This window comes from Dipodomys spectabilis, unplaced genomic scaffold, assembly GCF_019054845.1.
Source record: "Dipodomys spectabilis isolate Male_0828 unplaced genomic scaffold, ASM1905484v1 ptg000054l, whole genome shotgun sequence".
In the NCBI taxonomy this organism is placed as follows: Eukaryota; Metazoa; Chordata; class Mammalia; order Rodentia; family Heteromyidae; genus Dipodomys; species Dipodomys spectabilis.
In genome coordinates this window covers 5,678,752-5,702,522 of record NW_024870731.1, presented here as the reverse complement: position 1 = coordinate 5,702,522, position 23,771 = coordinate 5,678,752, and the positions used below count along the sequence as shown (strand labels likewise).

Below are 23,771 nucleotides of genomic sequence, written 5' to 3'. Positions count from 1 at the left end.
AGGAAGGAAGGGAGGGAGGGAGGGAGGGAGAGAAGGATAAGTTTATTTTTGGGGGGAGGGTCCGGTCGTGGGGCCTGAACTCTGGGCCTATGCTCTGTCCCTCAGCTCTTCAGCTCAAGGCTAGCGCTCTACCACTTGAGCCACAGCGCCACTTCGGCTTTTTTTCTTTTTGCTTATGTGGTGCTGAGGTATCGAACCCAGGGCCTCATGCTTGCAAGGCAAGTGCTCTACCACTGAGCCACCTTCCCAGCCCCTTATAGTTTCTTCTTAAATGAAGACATGTAATTACCAAATAATCCAATGTTTGGACTTGGAATTTATCCCAAGAGAAATTTATGTTCATACAAAATCCTACAGGTGGAAGGCTTCGGAAGGGAGGTAATTCAAACAATTGTGAATGTATGTGTGTACATGTACTGAAATATCACAGTGAATCTCATTAACATGTATAATTAATGTAAGTTAATAAAGAGAAATCTACACTCAAATATTTAAGTGTTGCTATATCAAAAAAAAACACAAAACCTGAAAACAAGCTAAATATCATTCAATGCATAAATGATCAAAAATGGTTAAAATTCGAAATCTATGAGGTTAAAAAACCCTGAATCTTTTGAATACTGACATTAGGCCACAGTGAAAATACTGTAGGCCTCTCAAAATACAGATACACTGAACATACTATGCAAGATTACCTTCACACTATACATATAAGGTATATGTGAACATAATGAATTTCTGGTTTAAATTTAAGTCTCAACTCCCAAGTATCTCTCTCTCTCTCTCTCTCTATCTCAAGTATTTTGGTTATGGAATAGTCAATCTGTTCTTCTGTTACCTAATAATACTTAGCAATAAAAGGGAACAAATTTGGGCTGGGATGCAGTAGCTACTTAAGAGGCTAAGATCTGAGTATTGAGGTTCAAAGCCAGCCTGGGCAGGAAAGTCTGTAAGATTCTTTTTTTTTTTTTTTTGTCCGTCGTGGGGCTTGAACTCTGGGCCTGGGCGCTGTCCCTCAGCTCTTCAGCTCAAAGCTAGCGCTCTACCACTTGAGCTACAGCTCCACTTCCGAAAGTCTGTAAGATTCTTATCTCCAATTAACCACTAGAAAAAAAACCCAAAAACCTAGAAGTAGAGCAGTGGTTCAAAGTGGCAGAGTGCTAGCCTAGAGCAGAAGAGCCTAGGCCCTAAGTTCAAGCCCCACAACCAACAAAACAAAAAAGAATCTCACATGGTGACATACCACATGATTGCCTTTTCATAACATTTTTGAAATAGACAACATTATAGAACTGGAAAACAGACTAATGCTTGCCAGAGTCTAAAGACTAGGTGTGTGTGTGTGTGTGGGGGGGGGGTATTAAGGGAGGAGGCAGAGAGGATATTACAGGGAATCAGTGGGATAATAGAGAAGTAATACAAAGGATCCTATGGGGACAGAGGCATTCTCCATCTTAGCTATGGTAGTGGATACAAAAATCTGTACCCGAGACAGAAGTTCACAGAGCTGAACACCTTCCCCCTCACAAATGAATGCAAGTAAAATAGAGGAAGTATGAACAAGATGGGGGTAGCTTGTGTCAATGTGCTGAATGTAATATATTTTGTGAAATGTTATCAATGGAGAAAGAGAAAAGGGACACAGGATCCTTCTGAATTATTTCTTCTAATTAAATTTATGGTTATTTCAAAATGAAAAGTTTAAGTTAAAAACAATAGGTTTGATTTGATTTCTTTTATCAGTCTATCATTGTAAAGAAAACAGATTAACTCACCAAATGTTTATAATGCTAGATGCTGAAGATGCACGTTGATCAAGGCAGATGAGATTGCTGCCCCAAAGAGCTTTTACTTTGGTGGGCTTGAGATGGAGCTATGCACTGCCAGCGGATTAGAAATCTTAGTGAGAAAATAAAGCAAGGAAGAGAAGGCCCCAACTAGACAGTACATTCAGGAACTGAGGACAGGGAGAAAAACATACCTGGACAAAGATACTGCAGGCCAAAGGAAAAGGAAAGCCTTTCCTGAGGTAGGAGATTGTCTGGCACATTTGAGGAAAGGCAGGAGAGCCAATGAGATTGGGGTCAAGTGAGCAAGGCAGGGTGGTAGAAGATAAAGCCATAGGGGGAGGGGTCAGACTAGACATGGCTTTTAAGTGATAGGACATTACTGAGGTGTTTTAAGTAGAGAAATGAAACATATTTTACCAAGATTATGCTGGCTGAGGGATTGAAAATAGGGAAAAGAGCAGCAAGAGCAAAAGCTAGGAGATCAGTAGGAGAACCGAGAAGAAGTAGACCAGAAACTACCTGAATGAATGTCATTATGCTGTCTCACACACATCTTCGATAGATAAGTGACACCAAACTTTCAGTACAATCACAACTCTTAAAGAAACGGAACTCTGTTTTGTTACTTTGGACATAGCTAGGACTTTACAAACCTTATCTTGTGACCCAGAGGGTGTCTCTTCCAGAGTCTCAATGCTTCCCAGATTGGAGAGCTGAGTGCTTGGTTGTAATCCAGGGCTAGAGATATTTGAGTCACCCATCTGATTCTTGGGGGAAAAAAAAGCAAAAAATTTACTATCAAATAAAACTTTTGCCACTTATTACTATTTGACTCATAAAAATAGCATTAGGAGTTATCAGAAATCTGATTTTTAAAAAAAGAACAAAAAAAATTCCTCAAAATGAATGCTCTGACTTTTGAAAATAGTATATAACAAAGCTTTTAAAAATCTGAACATCTACTTTAGACATTAACAACTGTTATCTTTATTTTTTGTTGATTGTGGGGCCTTAACTCTGGGCCTGGGCGCTGTCCCTCACCTCTTCAGCTCAAGGCTAGTGCTCTACCACTTGAGCCACTGTGTTACTTCCAACCTTTTCTGCTTATGTGGTGCCGAGGAATTGAACCCAGGGCCTCATGCATGCAAGGCCACTGAGTTACCTTCCTAGCCACTACAACTCTTATTTTTTTTTTTATCAGCCTTTTAAGGAAAAGTCAATGACACTATTTTACCACATATTCCCTTGTATTTTGTTTTATAACATCAACAAAATTAATTGTTCTCTATATAGTTCTATTTGTGTATCCATCTACCTCCACACAGCCCAGATACAAAATAGTTCCATCACAAAAAAAGCTCCCTTCCAAGGCCCCATTATAGCCAGATCCTCTGACCACTCCTGGCAGAGTTACTTGAAATTTGTTTTTTCAAACATGTCAGCTGGGCGGGGTGCTGGTGGCTTACGCCTATAATTCTAGCTACTCAGGAGGCTGAGCTCTGAGGATCATGGTTTGAAGCCAGCCAGGGCAGGAAAGTCCATTATACTCTTATTTCCAATTAACCACCAGAAAACCAGAGGTGGTAGTACAGCTCAAAGTGGTGGAGTAGGGATGGGAAGGTGGCTCAGTGGTAGAGCGCTTGCCTTGCATGCATGAGGCCCTGGGTTCGATTCCCCAGCACCACATAAGCAAAAAGGAAAAAAGCCGGAAGTGGCGCTGTGGCTCAAGTGGTAGAGCGCTAGCCTTGAGCTGAAGAGCTGAGGGACAGCGCCCAGGCCCAGAGTTCAGGCCCACGACCACGACCGGACCAAAAAAAAAAAAAAATCAAAGTGGTTGAGTGAAAGTGCCCAGGCCCTGAGTTTAAGCCTGATGACTGACCAAAAACAAAAAAACAACAACAAAATGTCATATAAAATGATGTTAAGTGAAGACAGGTTCAGAGAGACAGAGGATGCATGCTTTCTCTCATGTGTAGAAGTTAAATCTAAATTATAAATATATATAATATACCCATATATATATATACACACAAACATATAGTCATATGCATACATATACAAACATATTAACTAAAATATGGTATGTGTAGGGGAGGATTTTAATGATTTAACTTTTTTTTTTTTTGGTCAGTTGAACTCAGGGCCGGGGTGCTGTCCCTGAGCTCTTTTGCTCAAGGCTCACACTCTACCACATGAGCCACAGTGCCACTTCTGGTTTTTGAGTGGTTAATTGGAGATAAGAGTCTCATGGACACTTTTCTGCCTGGGCTGGCTTCAAACCTGGATCCTTAGATCTCAGCCTCCTGAGTAGCTAGGATTACAGGTGTGAGTGCCCGGGTGCCCGGCTGGTTTAACTTTCTTTAAAAACTAACTTAGTTTAACAAAATGAATACCAGGAAGCTGGAACTTGTGGTGTCAGAATGGGGGAAGCTCAAAGGGGGGGGGAGAGGAATAGAGGAAGGGTGGGTAGAATGTAGTCATAAAGTTCAATCTATATATGCAAAAACAGAACAAGGAAAATTGGGGGCATGAGTGGGGTTAGGAGAGATGGAGAGAATTATGAAAGGGTGTTTTCTGGTCAGTATCCAGAGAGCCTCACCCTCTCATACTCATCCTTCGCTCTGCTCAGCATCTCAAGGATGTCGATGGGCCTCTGGTTGCTGCAGCCATTGGCCTGGCTGGGACTCTGTTTATCTCGAGCAGCCTGCTGCGATCGTCGTGTCTCCTCTTCTACCACACTAGAGAAGGAGAACCAGATTTTAGATTTTTTTTTGTGCCAGTCCTGGAGCTTGAACTCAGGGCCTGGCTGCTGTCCCTGAGCTTTTGTGCTCAAAGTTTACATTCTACCACTCGAGCCACAGTTTCACTTTTGACTTTTTTGGTGGTTAATTGAAGATAAGAATCTCATAGACTTTATTGACCTGGCTGGCTTTGAACCATGATCCTCAGATCAGCCTCATGAGCAGGCAGGATTACAGGTGTAAACCACCTGCTGCATGTGGCTTAGCAATGTTTTTTACACGAACTGACTCAAGTATCTTTGGTGTCTGTTCACAACAGTGCCAGCCAATGTATACTGCCTTTACAAGAACAAAAATGCAGAATTCCTTCCTAGAGGTATTGGAAGTTGGTACTTTAAAAACTCCATCAAAGACAGGTGTGGTGACACATACCTGTAATTCCAGTATGCAGGAAGCAGAGGCAGGATTGAAAATTCCAGATCAGCCTAAACTACATAGTAAAAACCTAGTCTCAAGCAAACATATTTGGACATACACATATCTAAATAAACAAAACAAAACTCCTCTGAAGTATCTCCTTTTCTCCTATAAGTAACACAAAATCAGTTGGATTAAGCAGTAAGATTGTTACTAATGTTATATGTTACTAAGACACTGAAGACTGACTATATAACTCAATAATACATCATGGACTTACTCATACTGAACCAGCCTAGAAAATGAGTCTTGGTGAATCTTTTAGAGTTAATAGCATTAATGAAGTGGCACTGTAGCTCAAGTGGTAGAGTGCTTGCCTTGACTGAAGAGCTGAGGGATAGCGCCCAGGCCCAGAGTTCAAGCCCCACGACCGACCAAAAAAAAAAAAGCTTTACAAACAGAAAGGTTGCCACTAATTTGACTCAACTCAAGGTGGCTGGGGGAATGTTCTTTACTTTTATTTCTAATACTTAATTCTTCATTTAAAAACCCACAAAGCAAGAAGTCTCCAGTTAAGAATGCTATCAACTCTGTGCCTCTGATCATATAAAATAATATTTATATAAAAAAAGAATGTTATCATTAGGATTAAGACCTTTAAATCTCACGGCTTTTATTTTAAAGAACATTCCATTCCCCTGTGTAGAAAGGCTCAAAGTAGTTTTAATTACAATAGTAATTAAATTTTAATTACAATAGTAATTAAAATAGTAGGAATTAAAAGTTGAACAAAATATTTTATTTCCTGTATGTTTCTTCAAGCTTGAAATAAATAATAAATTTTTAAAAGCTGCCTTTTCTAATTCAGATTTCAGTGACAATTACCATGGGATTTTATGGATATGTGCTATAACTTGGTAACTGTTAATTGAGAACCTGCTAGACAATGATAATAGGCAACAAAACAATTCAATACCAAAAGGTTTTTTTGAATAAGAGGAACAGGTTAGAAAAGACTCCGTGGTGTCAGTTTATGGGTTTAAAACCGTCTGCATATGAATTCTCAATTTTTTGGGAGAGTGTCTTATTACATAGACCAGGCTGGCCTTGACCTGTCTCTTAATCATTATACTTTAGCTTCTTGAGGACTGAGATTACAGGCCAGTGCTGAGGTTACAGGTGTAATCCAGCTGCCATTCTGAGTTTTAACAAGAAGAGTGAACTTGTAAATTCTCCTCCTTTCATCCCTCCCAACCTCCCTCCCCTGGTGCAGTACTGGGATTGGATCTAGGACTTTATGTTGTTAGGCAAGCACTCTACCACTTGAGCTATGCCCCCAGTCCTCCAAAATTGATTTGACCACTCTGCTACTTTAAGGGCATGGGTAGTCTTTCTAGAATCTCAGCTCTTAAGAAACAATTGTATGGGCTGGGAAGGTGGCTCAGTGGTAGAGCGCTTGCCTTGCATGCCTGAGGCCTTAGGTTCGATTCCCCAGCACCACATAAGCAGAAACAAAAAAGCCGGAAGTGGCGCTGTGGCTCAAGTCAGCGCTAGACTTGAGCTGAAGAGCTGAGGGACAGTGCCCAGGTCCAGAGTTCAGGCCTCACGACTGGACCCCCACCCCCCCCAAAAAAGAAACAATTGTACAACAAATTTAGCATGAAAGTCTTTTTGATAGACTGAACAAGACTGGTATGTTATATGAGAATTTGATCAACTATCCCTTATTGGCCACACCTTACTACACCTTCAGAAGAACTCTCACACTATCTGTTTTCTACCTATTTCTCACCATGACCCCTGACTTGGCCAACTGGTATGCAACTATTTCCTGACTGGACTTGTGATTTTGGCTCAAAAGTACATTTTTAATAATCCTGTGGGAACAGATACTGCAGGAATCTCACAATGGTCAAAGGAAAAGGAGTTAATGAACAAAGCCTGTTCTAAGGCCTCTTTCAGTTACTACTTAGCAAGTAGTGAATACTTTCTTCCTCTCCGTTCCTCTTTTTTTTTTAATTGAAAAGGTGATGTGCTGGGGGGTTACAGTTACACAGGTAAGACAATAAGTACACACACACACACACACACACACACACACACACACACACACACACGCAAGAGCGCACACACACGTCCCTGAGCTTCTTTTTGTTCAAGGCTAGCACTCTACCACTTGAACCACAGCGCCACTTCCGGTTTTTTCGGTGTATGTGGTATGGAGGAATCAAACCCAGGGCTTCATGCGTGCGAGGCAAGCACTTTACTACTAAGCCACATTACCAGCCCCAAGTACATTTGTTTTTAATCCTCATTACCCCATCCCTCTTTATCTCCCACCAAAACAGGTCCCTATGACTGTAAGTTCAGGAATAAAGTTCCACAAGTTCTCCAAGTTTTACACAGTATCTGGGCAAACATCCAAACAAATTTTTATGATTAACAACAGTTTCTGACAGACCAGAGTCTTTAGGGAATCCCCTTTGCCTCTGACCACAGAGAATATCCAAATTTAGACATAGAAGGTCTAGAAGTTCACTTAATTTCCTGCACAGCTTCACAGCTTTTTAAAATGTCTTTTGGAATAAATCATTTTTATTTGAAGATTTTTTATTATATTGTGGCTATTAAGAGTAATGAAAAGAAATGCAGTTAACCGAATGGGTACTGACAGAAACATTTGTTTGTTTGCTTGTTTTTTGTTACTGTGGTACTAGGAATCAAACCTAGGGCCTGGAGCATGCTGAGCACACACTCTATCAGTGTTCTACATTTCCAGCAATGCATAATATATCAAAAAGTTTTATTTGTATTTTGAATCATGTAGAACACAGAGGTGTATAAATGCACATTTAGAGTTTAGAACAGTGGTAATCTAGGAATCACAGAGCCATTTATCATAAAATTAGTGTTAACATTTATGAAGCATTCTCTTCAGCTATAATTAGCCAGGCACTTAAAAAAACCTCACTATCAACAAGGATCTTCCTGGTTATCTTTTTTTTTTCCTTCCTATTTTAAAAACACAGACTTACTATATAACCCAGGCTGGCTTCAAACTTATAACCTTCCTGCTTCTGTCTTCTGAGTACTAGGAATCCAATACACCCTGCTTCTAATTACTTTTTTTTGGCTGGTACTGGGGCTTGATCTCAGCGCCTGGTGCTTTTTTTCTCTCTATCACTTAAGCCACAGCTCACTTCCACCTTTTTGTTGGTTAACTGGAGATAAGAGTCTCTTGGATTTGTCTGCCCAGGCTGTCTTTAAAACTGGCTTTACAGCCGGGCGCTGGTGGCTCACGCCTGTAATCCTAGCTACTCAGGAGGCTGAGATCTGAGGATCGCGGTTCAAAGCCAGCCCCGGCAGGAGAGACCGTGAGACTCCTATCTCCAATAAACCACCAGAAAACCGGAAGTGGCGCTGTAGCTCAAGTGGTAGCGCACTCGCCTTGAGCTGAAGAGCTGAGGGACAGTGCTCAGGCCCAGAGTTCAAGCCCCACGACCGACAAAAAAAAAACAAAACAAAAAAAAAAAAAACAAAAAAAACTGGCTTTACAATTTGAGCCTCCTGAGTAGCTAGAATTACAAGTAAGCCATTGGCATCTGGCCTAATTATATTCAGTACTTTCCCCATTTCAAGTCAAATAAAGTGAAAATTTAATCAAAGGTCCCTTTGTTTGTGTATTTTAAGTGAAATTCCCCTGAGTGTTCTTTCGTGTTTTTTTTTTTTTTTGTCGGTCGTGGGGCTTGAACTCTGGGCTTGGGCACTGTACCTCAGCCCTTCAGCTCAAGGTGAGTGCTCTACCACTTGTGCCACAGTACCACTTCTGGTTTTCTGGTGGTTTACTGTAGATAAGAGCCTCATGGACTTTCCTGCTGGGGCTGGCTTTGAACTGTGATCCTCAGAGTGTTCTTTACTTCTCTCTCTACTGCCTCATCCTATTTTATAGTGCAACACAATATTTTCAGATAAGATTTCAGCCTTCAGCTTCATTTATCATTTGAATTCTTGCATTCTCCACAGCTGTTAGAGCTCAAAAGGCCTTTTTTTTTACTCAGAGGCCCCAAACTCTCATTTAGCAGGACCAAATTTGAATATTTCAATATTTTCCAAAGTTCAGATCTGTAAGAGAAATATTCTAGATTTCTATGTAACCACAAATCAACAAACCACAAATGTCTTCCAAATAACCAGAAAAAAGAATGTGTTTTCATTGTTACTTTCAAAACAAATAGAAAAAGTGATCACAGACTGTGGGTACAGCTCAGTGGAAAGATGAAGCCTTTGTTCTTATAAATTAAAAACGCCTCTGTTGAAAATGTCTTATTTTATTTAGATACAGTGTTTTAAAAGCAAAGTGCTGCTAAAAACCCAACAATTTCTTTCCTTCCTTCCTTCCTTTCCTCCCTCCCCCCCCTTCCTTCCTTCCTTCCTTCCTTCCTTGTGTCCGTCCGTGGCAGTACTGAGGTTTGAAAATAGGCAACAAGGCTAGGCAGGTGTTCCACTACTTGAGTCAAGTCCTCACCCTTCTTTTGCTTTAGTTACTTTTCAAGTAGGGAGTGAATTTTTGTCCAAGGCTATCTTCCTACCTATGGCCTCACAAATAACTCAAGAATAACTAGGCTTCACATAGCTGGGGGTCACAGGCACATATCACACTGTCTGGTTTACTGACTGAGAGGGCATCTTGCTAACATTTTGCCCAAACTGGCCTCACATTTCTTTTCTGTTTTTTCTTTTTTGGGTCCAGTCGTGGGGCCTGAACTCTGGGCCTGGGCGCTGTCCCTCAGCTCTTCAGCTCAAGGCTAGCGCTCTACCACTTGAGCCACAGTGCCACTTCCAGCTTTTTTCTTTTTTTTTTTTTTTTTTTAATTTTATTTTATTTTATTTGAGAACATACTGTACAGAGGGGTTACAATTACATGGGCAGGATAATGCATACATTTCTTACCAAGCATTGCATCCTCCTCCTTTGTTTACCCTTCACCTCCCTTCCCAGCCTCCCCCCTCCCTCCCACCCAATCATACCCCCCCTCCCCCCCCCCACCGACATTGTAAAGCTGGTTTTGACATGACATTTTGTATTTCTCATTGTCCAGCTTTTTTCTTTTTGCTTATGTGGTGCTGAGGAATGGAACCCAGGGCCTCATGCATGCAAGGCAAGTGCTCTACCGCTGAGCCACCTTCCCAGCCCTGGCCTCACATTTCAATTTTCCTGCTCTCTGTATCTCAAATAGCTGGAATTACAGTTATGAGACACTGCATGGGGCCTTACAAACATCTCTTCTGATAAGAGTGATTCTAAGTTCACAGGAAGAACTCTGCAGGGTCACTTAATAAACATGGAGATGGGTAAACATCCAATAGGAACATGTTTGGTATTAGTTATTGCATCTTTCTCCCTCTTTTTTTTTTTTTTTTTGCTGGTCCCGGGGCTTGAACTCAGGGCCTTTGTCCTATCCCTGAGCTTTTTTATTCAAATGCTCTACCACTTAAGCCAGAACTCCACTTCTGGCTTTTTGGTGGTTAACTGGAGGCAAGAGTCTCATGAACTTTCCTGCCCAGGCTGATTTCAAACCACAATCCTCAAATATCAGCATCCTGAGTAGCTAGGCTTACAGGAGTGAACCAATGGTGTCTGAAAGCTATTGTATCCTTTTAAAAAATGTAAATATTCCTGGGTATAAAGTTTTGAGGACTACTGATTTAAGTTCAATTAATTAAAAATTAAAGTTAATTGGGCTGGGAAGGTGGCTCAGTGGTAGAGCGCTTGTCTTGCATGCATGAGGCCCTGGGTTCGATTCCTCAGCACCACATAAGCAGAAAAAGCCAGAAGTGGCGGTGTGGCTCAAGTGGTAGAGCGCTAGCCTTGAGCTGAAGAGCTCAAGGGACAGTGCCCAGGCCCAGAGTGCAGGCCCCACGACCAGCAAAAAAAAAAAATAAGTAAAAAAAAAAAGTTAATTAAAAAATTTAAAGACTTTTCCCAAACATGTAGATACAAACCTTACAGGAAAGAGAATTTTGATAGAAGGAAAGAGATTTATATAGGATTCTGATAAAATGGAAGGGAAAGCAGAGGTGCACCAGAAACAATCCTCTCACTGCAGCATTTTGCCAGAGCTCTGTAGGCCCTTAGGACCTTCTAGTACCAATGTCTTAGGTTCTCAGAATCTAGGGTAGCATTCCAGAAATGTAGATAGGAATGTCAGTTGTGGTTTTCTATGGTCCAGTTTGCAAAAAGATGAATCATCCTTCAGAACATCAACTAAATGAAAATTATTTTAGTTGAGTATCAGTGGCTCATCCTTATAATCCTAGCTACTTAGGAAACTAAGATCTGAAGATGGAGATCTGAAGCCAACCTGGGCAGGTGAGTTTGAAAGGACCTAAATAAAATTAAACAGTAAAATGTCAGAAGGGCTGGGTGCCATGGCTTACATCTGTAAGCCTAGCTACTTAGGAGGCTGAGATAAGAAGATTGCAGTTAGATGCCAGCTCAGGCAGGAAAGTCCATGAGACTCTTATCTCCAATTAACAACCAGAAAACTAGAAGTGGAGCTGTGGCTCAAAGTGGTAGAGTGCTAGTCTTGAGCAAAAGAGCTCAGGGACAGTGCCTAAGTCCTGAGTTCAAGCCCCATAACTAACCAAAAAATATCCAGAAAGGGGCTGTAGTTCAAATAGTAGAATGCCAGCCATGAGTGGAAAAAGCACAAGGTTCTGAGTTCAAGCCCTTGATAACAACACATTTACTTTTTCCAAATTTCAAGACTAAGTTACAAATATTGCCTAGAAGACAATCTATAGACTGCTAAATCTAGTTGTGTCAGAAGGAATTAAATATGGACATATGAGGAAGTTCTCTATGGGGGCGCTCATGAGTGCTATATAACAGTTGTTAAAATAGAAATTTGGATAGCTTATATTTGGTTGTCAAACCGTGCGCTGGATGCAGCTGATATTCTCTGGAGCTAAGGCTTTTGGCAAGTGTAAAGCACAGGATTGGATATATTGAAGTCACTATAACTACTACAGAGAAAATTTATTGTCTTGAAAAAATGCTGTTGACATTTAAAAATGGGATGATAATATACTCTGATTTTCATAAAAACAATCACATATATCAGCCTAATATACACATAAAGAAGTAGATTGGAAGGAAACAGACATTTGGGAACACTTGGAAGTACTGGGATTGTAGTTAACTTTAGATTTCGTTTCTTGCCCTTTTTGATTTTTTGGTAGTAAAAAGGCAGTAAGGGAAGATATGTGAGTTAATAAACTTAAGTAACAAAGATATGTGGGGAGGGGAGTAATTTTTCTTTCTCATATATATATATATATATATATATATATATATATATATATATATATATACACACACACACACACACACACACACACACAAACATATATGTATTAGTTAAATCTATTAATATACTTACTCAGCCATGAGTTTTGCTATGCGATGACAGTCATTCTTGTCATAAAACCAGATACTGTATATTGACACTTGAAAAACAAAGGAAATGGAAAAATGATGAGGGGAAGCAAGGATTCACATGTATATACATAAATAATAAATTACCACCAAAGACTATCACTGAATTTACCATCAGACCCCAGTTGTTAATAATCTTGCTAAAGAAAACAAAATACAAAGCAACAAACCTCCTGACTCTTAAAATTAGGACAGGTAAAATATTTACATGGAAATTGCAAAAAGCTGGGTACGGAGGCTCATGCCAAAATCCTAGCTACTTGAGAAGCTGATGCAGATGGATGGCCAGTCGGATCAATTGAGCAAGTCTCTCAAAATTTTAAAAATGACCTCACTGGTGTTGGTTTCAATTCCAGTAACACACACACACACACACACACACACACAAGTCCAAAAGGCAGTTGGCTTTAGATATTAAAATACACACACACACACACACACACACACACACACACACACACACACACACACACACACACACACACACACACAGTCCAAAAGGCAGTTGGCTTTAGATATTATTACCAAATCTCACTGAACCCAAGATGCCACTAAATATAAGATGCACCATGCCACTAAATATAAGATGCACCATTATTTATTACCAAGAAAGAAAAGGCTGTCAATTAAACTATGACTCAATCAATGTCCATTTTAAAATGTATTCCAAAATGATAGAAAGTCTTCACTATTAAACACCAAGTTCACTAATAGAGAAAAATACTAACTCTTAAAATATAGAATTAAAATAGTGTTACAGTAAAAGTTTTCATTAAAAAAAATAAAATCCATATCCAACCTCAGATCAACTATACTGGGCTTACTTGTTCATTTCTTCTGCATCTTTCCCAGCATACTTTTTTTGGAGAGTCAGTCATGGGGCTTGAACTCTGGGCATGGGCGCTGTCCTTCAGCTCTTCATTCAAGGCTAGCGCTCTACAACTTGAGCCACAGCGCCACTTCCGATTTTCTAGTGGTTAATTGGAGATAAGAGTCTCATGGACTTTCCTGACCAGGCTGGTCACTTTGAACTGTGATCCTCAGATCTCAGCCTCCTGAGAAATTAGGATTATAGGCCTAGTTATCAACGCTCAGCCTAAATGACTTTTATTACTAGAGATAACATAGAAATCTACTGCAAGCATATTTTGGATAATGTAGGTAGAAATAATGAAGAAAAGTCCTCAAGACTTCATCTCCAATTAATCAGAAAAAAGTTGGATTAGAGGTGTGGTTCAAGTGGTAGAGCACCAGCTGTGATTGAAAAATCCCAATGAGAGAACTCAAGGCCTTCAGCACTAGGAAAATATAAAGACAAAGAACCCCCCCCCCCCTCCTCCTGGACAAAAACTGAAAAAAAAGTAAAAACAAATAGAAATGTCTTCCTTTCATCCCTATTTGACTAAAATAAACCATCAATAATCATTTAAAGAAAAAAAGACTACTGTTAAAAGATTACTTTAGTGGCAAATTATTTGTTTCATCCTTAATTAAGGCCATTATCCTACAAAAGATTTCAAAGCAGATCACAACTTTAAAAATTCTTAAATTTTTTTTTTATTGCTAAAAAATTCTCCTCTTGAAGGAAATAAAAGTTGAGGTTTTCAATTGTTCTTGAACGAACACTCATAAACAAACACCTTTATTTTAATGAATGAAGACCACGAACAAGATTTTTTTCTACCCTATCTTGTTTGTAAGGAGTCTTCTGTGACAGGGAAAGTCCCAATCACACTAAAAGTTCTCTAACCTTGGGGCCCCACGTCTGGCTGTAGGCCTTAAAGGTGATGGCCCTACCTGAAGGCAGCTCAGCTGGTCAGCCTTTGAGCATTCAACCTGCTGCAACCAGCTTTCCATGTTTAGAACCCACTGTCATAGTGGTTATTCTGTTCACAGAATTTCAAAACACTGAAAGTGCTTACAACGAAAAACCAGTAATTGTAGAATGTTTAACATCATGCAAACCAACAAATTAAGTCAGCTTTGACATCTAAATGAAAGGAACACAAAAGTAGCCTGTTATAGAGGAGATAATTACTAAGCATTATCTCAGCTATGCTCTTAGCAGCTAAAGCTCACTCCAAGTTAGAGTAAATCAGATTGGCTTTGAAAAGTCTCCATATATGGCAATAACATGCAATCATCTTTCTTTAAATATGCCCTTTCCAATTTTGGCAAGGAACACCCAAACACTGAAGTTCAAATATAAAAGGTTCCAGTTTTCCTCTAATACACAATATATATCTGGACATATCCATGTGATTTACAGCAATGAAAAAATGTTTATGATATATAATATACTGAGCCCGGAGAGGAACACAAAATTTTTCTGGGCTAAACAAAAGCAATTAAGTGTTTTCTTAGGGGATTCTAAGTTAAACTCTTAAAATAATTCCATAGGGAAAATAAAAATAATTAGAGCTGTCAACTTATGAAAAACATTCACTTATTCCCTTTCAAAGAAATAAAATTTAGAAATAAGACAAATGTTTCTACACTTCTATACTGTCAAATAAACTGCCAAAAAAGAGACAAACACTTTCAAAGGCATGTTTGCAGAAGAAATAAAGATAAGGAAGCTACAATGATAACTTAATGGGTAAAGGATAAGAGTCACACTCAATTCTGCCAGAAGCAGACCTGTACAGGTTCAGAGACGCATCCAAGAATCAGCTGTCTGCCAACATATCAAATGCTCAGTGCATACAACTGGCAAGAAAGCCCAGGGAGCTGCCACTGAGCCTGTCACTGCCACTAGTGAGAAAAGACAGATAAGTTCACCAAATGGCTAAAACTGCAGAGGACTTTGTCTCTAAACCTAAGTATTCATCTCTTGAGAGAGCTTACACTTGAATGCCCAACATATTCTGCCAACAATTCACTTGCTGAGACATTCTGAAATAATTTCCTGATAGTATTATTTTGCCATAGCAAAAAAATAGCATTCTGCTTTTTAAGTGGATTTTCTCAAGATGAAAACAAACTAGTTAATTAATGGATATCTCTGGTACTAATTCAGTAATACATACAGGAAAGTCACTGAAAAGCTAGGAGGTGTTATAGAACATCTAATTGCCTTTAGGTTGTATTTTTATCCACATCAAGATGCAGATAAGAGACTAAGGGTCCAAGAAGGGCCTGCACGAGGAGGACAACAGAGTTTGCTGTCTCCGGTGCATTTTCAACCCCTCCTGGCCTCCAAGTCTCAATAAAGAGGCTTGACTTCCTTTCCCCCGCCCCCCCCCCCCCCCCCCCCGTCCCCAAGAATATCCAAAACCAGCTTGGAGGTGTGGCCCTAGTGGTACAGTACCTGCCCTGTAGGTGTAAGGCCCTGAGTTCAAACTCCAGAACTCAAAAATGAAATGCTTCCCTTGCTTTTCACATGAAAACCCTTTCCTTTAGAAAAAGTATAAAACAGTATTAACAACAAAGATTATATGTATCTGGATTTAATACCGAGAAAAACGTAAATGCTAAGAGAGTTTTCTAGTTTCTAGAGAACCTTCTTCAAAGATCTAGCTACTTATTAGGATTTGATCCTATAATATTACTCTGTTTTTCATCTTGGGTGGTGTATGGTACATGTAGAAATCAAGAATATTCAAGTGGTTAGGAGACTTTGTTAAATCCTAGAGTCTTGCTGGGCACCGGTAGCATACTCCTATAATCCTAGGTACTCAGGAGGCTGACATCTGAGGATCATGGTTCAAAGCCAGACTTGCAGGAAAGTCCATGAGACTCTTATCTCCAATTAACCACCAAAAATAACAAAAGAACTGTGGTTCAAGTGATGGAACACTTAAGCACAAAAGCTATGGAACAGTGTCCAGGCTCTGAGGTCAAGCCCTGGGTTTGGCCCGTGCACACGCGCGCACACACACACACACACACACACACACACACACACACACACATACACACACAATCCTGACAGCTGAAAATCTCTCATGCTTTAGCATATAGATCTGGTCTGCTTCCTTTTTTTGTCAGTTGTGGGACCTGACCTCTAGGCCTGGATGCTGTCCCTTAGCCTTAAGCTCAAGGCTAGCGCTCTACCTCTTGAGCCACAGTACCACTTCCGGTTTTCTGTGTGGTTTTATTGGAGTTAAGAGTCTTACAGACTTTCCCTTCCTACGCTGGCTTTGACCTGCGACCATCAGATCTCAGCTTCCTGAGTAGCTAGGATTACAGGCATGAGCCACCGGCGCCTGGCTGTTTTTTTGTGCCAGTACTGGGGCTTGAACTCAGGATTATGAAGCTCTTGCTTGGCTTTTCCTACTCAAGTCTGGTTGGTGCTCTACTACTTGAATCTTGTTTCCAATTCCTGCTTTTTTTCTGGTTAATTGGAGATAAGAGACCTTGGGATCAATCCCTAACACTGAAGAAATAAGTTGTAAAAGATACATATTGATGAAGATCTGCATCAGGAGACAATGGAGCTTCTTTTATTTTTACTTTTTTTGTATTGGTCTTAGGGCTTAAAATCCAGGCCTGGGTACTATCCCTGAGCTTTCTTGCTCAAGGCTAGTATTCTACTATTTAAGCCAGAGTTCCACTTCTGATGGTTAATTGGAGATAAAGTCTCATGGATTTTCCTGCCAAACTGGCTTTGAAATGTGATCTTTAGATGTCAGCCTCCTGAACAGCTAGAATTAAAGGAGTGAGCTACCAGTGCCTAGCTCTAGAAATTCTGAGTTTACTGGCAATGGGGTTTGAATTCAGGGTCTCATACTTGTTAGGCACGTGGTCAACTACTTAAGTTATGCCTTTAGCCTAAAAAAGAGGCTTTGATTATAGCAAACTACACTTTTATATTACTTCTCTATTCACACAGATCTTTCCTTTGGGGACAGATAGGAGAGGGAGAAGGGGAGGAAAAAGGAAGGGTAGAAAGACAAAGAATGACTGGCCTGCAATTTACACAGGAGATTTGGGTAGGTGCAAACACTTAGATGAGAAGATTCTATGTGCCTACAAGTAAAGCTGGTAAGTGTGGCTCAAGTGACCTTAGCAATTTACCCCTTTTGGCTTAAAGAACAGTCATCTCTGGACACTAATGTGCTATAGAAAAAGCCAAATTTCTAAAATTCATGTGGTAGTATCCATTTACTGAACAATGGGTAAAAGATGCAAGCCAGATCTAGAAAATGCTATCCTGAATGCTCCTCAGTTTGTAATTTTTTTTAAATGTGCACTCTTTAAATTGAGAATATATTTACCAGAAATATTGCTTCCATTAAAAAAAAAAAAAAAACAGGATCTCAATGTAGGATTCTGCCATATGAAATGACCTCTAATCTTTTCTTTCCCCTCTAATCTTTGGAGAGTAGGAAAATGAATCCAATAGTATTATGGCTGTTCACTTCTATATCAAATTTTTTATTCTTCACTTACAGGCATCTCTAAATAAAACAATGAATCACACTAGAGTTTGCCTGCCAAAGATGACAGGATTACAGTCTGCTACATAGTACTCTACTCCTTAAGGCCTGTTTCTTCTCAAGGAGTTGTTGAAAATGATTATTGTTGTTTTAAAGTGATAAAATGCTGGAAGAGCAGACAAATATCTCCCCAGTTTCTCTTTTTTATACCTTTTACCTACCAATTTACTAAACCATCCAAATCAGAGGTGTAAGCGCAATTGCTTACAGTGTATAAGAAATATCAGGTGTGGTGGGATTAGTGAGTGGCAAGTACTAACTAGAACTCTGATATTTACAGGAACACTAATGGCCAGGAGCTATAGAAATCCAGATGAATAAAATGTTCTAATTCTTAAATGTTGGCAACAAATGCTTGGACTTTTCATTACTTAGAGGAAAAAGAAAAAGCTGGAACTAGTGACTCTAAGTAACTCAAGTCTGCCTGGGTCCTCCCAGGTATCTGAACCTTCAGTCTTGAGGTCTATTCTGCCCAATCCAGAAGTTTTTTTTTTTTTTTTGGTTGGTTCTGGGGCTTGAACTCTGGGCTTGGGTGCTGTCCCTGTGCTCTTCAGCTCAAGGCGAGCGCTCTACCGCTTGAGCCACAGCAACACTTCTGGTTTTCTAGTGGTTAATTGGAGATAAGAGTCTCACGGATTTTCCTGCCTAGGCTGGCTTTGAGCCTCCTGAGTAGCTAGGATTACAGGTGTGAGCCACCGGCGCCCAGCTCCAGAAGAGTTTTTTGTCCCCTTGGACTAGGAATTACTCTAGAGTCTCTGAAGTTACTTTTTTTTTGCTGGTCCTGGGGTTTGAACTCAGGGCCTGGGCACTGTCCCTGAGCCTCTTAGTGCTCAAGACTAGCGTTCTACCACTTGAGCCACAACAACTTCCAGCTTTTTCTGAGTGGTTTATTGGATGTAAGAGTCTCTGATCCTCAGATCTCAGCCTCCTTGGGCAGCTAGGATTATAGGTGTGAGCCAATGGTGCTCAGCTTGAAATTACTTTCTAATAGTCAAATTTTAAAATCGCATTGAACTTTACCACTTTTTGTGAATTTTCAAAATAAAACATTGTCTATTAGTTAATATAATAATACCTAGGAGACAAATAGTCTATATATGGTTAATTTTTAAAGGCTTTACTGTTAACACTGTATCAAAATAAAAAGACATAAGGGGCTGGGAATGTGGATTAGTGGTAGAGTGCTTGCCTAGCACACATGAAGCCCTAGGTTCAATTCCTCACTACCACAAAAAACCCTGGAAGTGGTGCCATGGCTCAAGTGGTAGAGTATTAGCCTTGAGCACAAAAACTAGGGACAGAGCCTAGGCCCAGAATTCAAGTCCTAGGACCAAAGGTACAAAATAAAAAGATAAAAATTATTTTTATCTCATAATACTATCTTAGAGGGGAACAGTCAGTAACCAGTGGTGAATCATAATGAAAAGAATCCACTTGGGAAATTCTGAAATGCTCATGGACTAAAAAACTACTAAGAAGAGGCTTGGTAGTGGCTCTACCAGAATAACAAGCAGCAGATACCATGAAGACAGAAAGCAGTGCGTGTTTTTCAAATGCCTGACCTCACAGCATCACAGTCAGCCTTCCAGTCTAAGTTCCTATATGCTCTCATGATGCTTTTACCTCTTCAATCTACGAAAGGGGCAACAGTGAGGCTCTTTACTTATCTGGGTCCTGGAGGCCAGACTAATGCAGTTACCTTCGCTGATTACAGAATCATACCAACAATAGCAGTGTTGCAGCTGATGGTGGAAGACTGTCTTTCTTCAACACTGTGAAAGAAGTGCTCAACCCAACGATCACAAAGAATGAACCGTGGAACTTTTCTTATTGTTTATAAATTCCTCTTTTAGTTTGGAGGTAGAACTCACATTTTTTGACTTGATAAATTATAAACTCATCTTACAAAGAAACTTCTTGCACTGTGCTTTTAAGTCTGAAGAGCTGTACCAAATGCCAACAGCCACCTACCATCTCTACTGTTCTGAGTCTTGCCCTTGAACTGAAAAAGGACTAGCAGAAACAACAACAACAACAAAAAACCCCAAAAAAACAAATAACAAAAAGCACATACTACAGCATCTTTTTTCAGCTAAAATTTTCCATTTGACAGCTGCATTTTCAACACTATGGAAATGAATCTACCTACTTTTTCTAGTGATCTAACTTTAATTAAAAATACTCTCTTTCAAGAAACTGATGCAAAGTATAAAGGAAAAGTTGTAAGTGAAGTGGAAACAGAAGGGTACTTCTCCCAGGCTTTTGCAGGTAAGCTCTTTAAATACTATATAGCAAGAATAATTTATATTCAATTGTATTTGTTAGGCAATTTGTTGTTGTTAAGCTGGCTAAAGAGTAATATACTATATTAGTAGCTGTTTTGTCAATTACCACTTTCTTCAGAAAATTTCAGGTTGGGTTTTAACTAATTACTATTTTCAAAGTGTTGCTAAAAACACAAATCTGTTACTATGAAAAACTGAAAAAAATAAAATTCAGAATATATCTGGGTTCTTTTGAAAAACTGAAGAGGATTTTTTTTACTTAATTCTGTTTAATTTTCCAAAGTTACTTTGGTATTATAGAAAAGATTTTAAAATGATGACAGTTGCATACAGTAGGAACTTGCCTAAGGTATTAGGTTAAGAACCCCTGAAAGCTGTCTTTGTTAAAAAAGCAATTACTTTCCAGTACGAAGATGCCAAGTCTAACACACACATGAAATAAAATAATCACTTATCTTTGGCTAAAACTTTCCTAAGGTCATTATAAAGTTAGACTGAAGAGAAAATTCTAGTTAATGTATGACTTTTATTACTGAAAACAACCAAGAAAAACATGTAAATATCTTTATACCTCTCTGGCAGATCAGATTTTCAGTATTTTAGGCTAATTATTTTAATATACAGACCTTAAATCACTTTTTCCCACTGATCCACAGATGAAGAATAAACATGAATAACTCAGGGCTTAATGTAACATCATATATCATTAACTATCTTGACCCTTACCAGGAAGGTAAGGAATTTCTGACACTGAAGGATCCAATATACCTTAGTGACTTCTGCTTATAGTTTTCTAAGGAAACAATAGAACTTAAAGACAAGAAAAAAAAATATCTAGAAGTATACCAAACTTTTAGTGTATATAGTTTAGCATCTAGAAAATGATCTATCACTAAATTAAGGTTTGCTTATGAATTAAATAACTACCTTTGTTAACTTAAAAACAGTAAAAAGCAGTAATGGAACAGTTTCTTATAAAACATATAATGTCAGAACTGAGCTGGGTGCCAGTTGCTCACGCCTGTAATTCTAGCTACTAAGAAGGCTAAGTAGTGAGAAGTGTGGTTTGAAGCCAGACAAGGCAGCAAAGTCTTATCTCTAATTAACTAGCAAAAAGTCATGAGTGGAACTGTGGCTCAAGTGGTAGAGTGTCAGCCTTGAACGAAAGAGCTCAGGGAAAGTGCCCAGACCCTGAGTTCAAGCCCCAGTACTGATTTTTACAGAGCTTGTGGGTATCACAAATCTGCACCTTAATAATGTCAATTAACTAAGTTATATTGACTATTGTCTAATTGTAAAACAAAAACAAAACAAAAACCCAAGAAAACAGTTTTGTTAGATTTCATTTTCTTTTTGATTTACCTATCAAGTTTTAGACTTCTAAAAAAATTGCTCAAGGAGGAAATGGGAATACAGGAGGGGTGAATTTGTTCAAAGTAGACTGTGCCTGTATGGAAGTATCACAATGAAACCTCTTCATATGTATTAACAAATGTATGTTAGTTCAAAAACAAAATTTTTAAAATTGCTCAAAATTCTTGGGGGACTTCATAGTCCCCCAAGATATATTACACACACACACACACACACACACACACACGCACACACACACACACACTACAAAGTATATATTTGCAGACTTCAGGTTACCACTTTCACTCCTAAGAGGTATCCACAGAAAGTACTCAAAGACCCCTAATGGAGGTCTTGGGGAAAAGCATGCTTGCTGTACAGAGGGGTTACAGTTACATGAATGAGGCAATGAGTACATTAGTTGATCATTGTTACCCCTTCCTTTGTCCCACTAACATCCCCCCCCCCCCCACCCGACTGAAGTTGTAAAGTTCGTTTCCAATATACTGTCCTGTGGGTCTCATTGTTGCAATGGGTCATCCTGTGTCCTTGTTTTACCATTTTGTTATTCTCCTTCCCCTCCCCAGATTAGACAAATGTATATACAAGATGCAAGGTACCAAAATCAAGTACAGTGACAACAGGGGATATACCATAGGGGGAAGAACATACAAGGGAAACAAACAAACAAAAATCACCCAGTACATTTAAAACAACAACTCAGACCTCTAGTGTCCATATCTTGGGGTTGATTTCACTTGGCATCAACTTTTTTTTTTTTTTTTTTTGTCGGTCGTGGTGCTTGAACTCTGGGCCTGGGCGTTGTCCCTCAGCTCTTCAACTCAAGGCGAGCGCTCTACCACTTGAGCTACAGCGCCACTATGGCATCAACTTTTATGTACATAGCGTTTGAGCTTTTCAGCTCATCTGGTAAGATTATCCTATACATATTCTATTTATTGCAAATAAGGAAACCATGAGGCCTAAATTTCTCTGGGACTGGCTTACTTCACTTAATATGATTGGGAAAAGCATTTTCTATGAGAAACATTAGTGAGGTGTTGTTGTGGCAGGTGCTCACCAACTTGCTGGTCTAAGGAGATAAATTCATTGTAAAAATAAGATAAAAAAATGTGTAAGTTCTGAATCTGCCATTTCAGAGGCTGTGTCTCTATATGGAGAACCTGTCCTAATACCATTTGCTGTGTTTTCTTTAGATGTGTTAGGAGACATTTTACAACCATTTGTTTGAGTTCATTCAGATGTTTTCATGCCTGAGGGTACAGGCGAAAGTTCTTCATACTATTTTCTTTTTTTTTTTTTAATTTAATTTTATTTTATTTGAGAACATACTGTACAGAGGGGTTACAATTACATGGGCAGGATAATGCGTACATTTCTTACCAAGCATTGCAGCCTCCTCCTTTGTTTACCCTTCACCTCCCTTCCCAGCCTCCCCCCTCCCCCCCACCCAATCATACCCCCCTCCCCCCCCCACACCGACTATTTTCTTGTTTTAAAAAATCCTTAAAAAAAAATTCTTTGTGAAGCTGGCGCTGGTGGCTCATGCCTGTAATTCTAGCTACTCAGGAGGCTGAGATCTGAGGACTGCCGTACAAAGCAAGGCCGGGAATGAAAGTCTGTGAAACTCTAATTGCCAATAAACCACTCAGAAAACCCGAAGTGGTTCAGTGGCTCAAGTGGTACTATCCTTGAGCTGAAGAGCTGAGAGACAGTGTTCAGGCTCAGAGTTCAAGCCCCATGACCGACAAAAAAAATTTTTTTTGTGGGGCTGGGAAGGTGGTAGAGCTCATTGGTAGAGTGCTTGCTTTACATGCATGAGGACCTAGTTTTGATTCCTCAGCACCACGTAAGAGGAAAAATCCAGAAGTGGTGCTGTGGCTCAAGTGGTAGAGTACTAGCCTTGAGGTGAAGAGCTGAGGGACAGTGCCCAGGCCCCATGACTGATCCTCCCCCCCAAAAAATCTTTGTATACAAATACAATTCTCCCAATATTGCCAAATTCTGTTCTCTCTTTCCTCTCCCTCCACCATCTCCCCTTCACTGTCCCAGAACTTTGGCGCTCAAAGCTAGGACTTCACCACTTGAGCCACAGCCCCACTTCTGGCTTTTTTTCTGGGTGGCTAATTGGAGATAAGAGTTTCATGGATTATTCTGCCCAGGATAACTTCAAACCTTGAACCTCAGATTTCAACCTCCCAAATAGCTAGGATTATAAGTGCAAA

The 23,771-nt window shown here is 39.6% G+C and overlaps 1 protein-coding gene across 1 annotated transcript in view; it reads right to left on the bottom strand.

Moving 5' to 3' along the window:
* Nucleotides 1-23,771, bottom strand: part of Dcp1a (decapping mRNA 1A) — a 56,765-nt gene that overhangs the window by 18,029 nt on the left and 14,965 nt on the right. The window contains exons 4-6 of the mRNA XM_042680098.1: nucleotides 12,391-12,457; nucleotides 4,390-4,528; nucleotides 2,444-2,557 (exon numbers count right to left, since the gene is read on the bottom strand). Of these exons, the coding sequence (XP_042536032.1) occupies nucleotides 2,444-2,557; nucleotides 4,390-4,528; nucleotides 12,391-12,457 (320 nt within the window). The remainder of the gene's footprint in view (nucleotides 1-2,443; nucleotides 2,558-4,389; nucleotides 4,529-12,390; nucleotides 12,458-23,771) is intronic.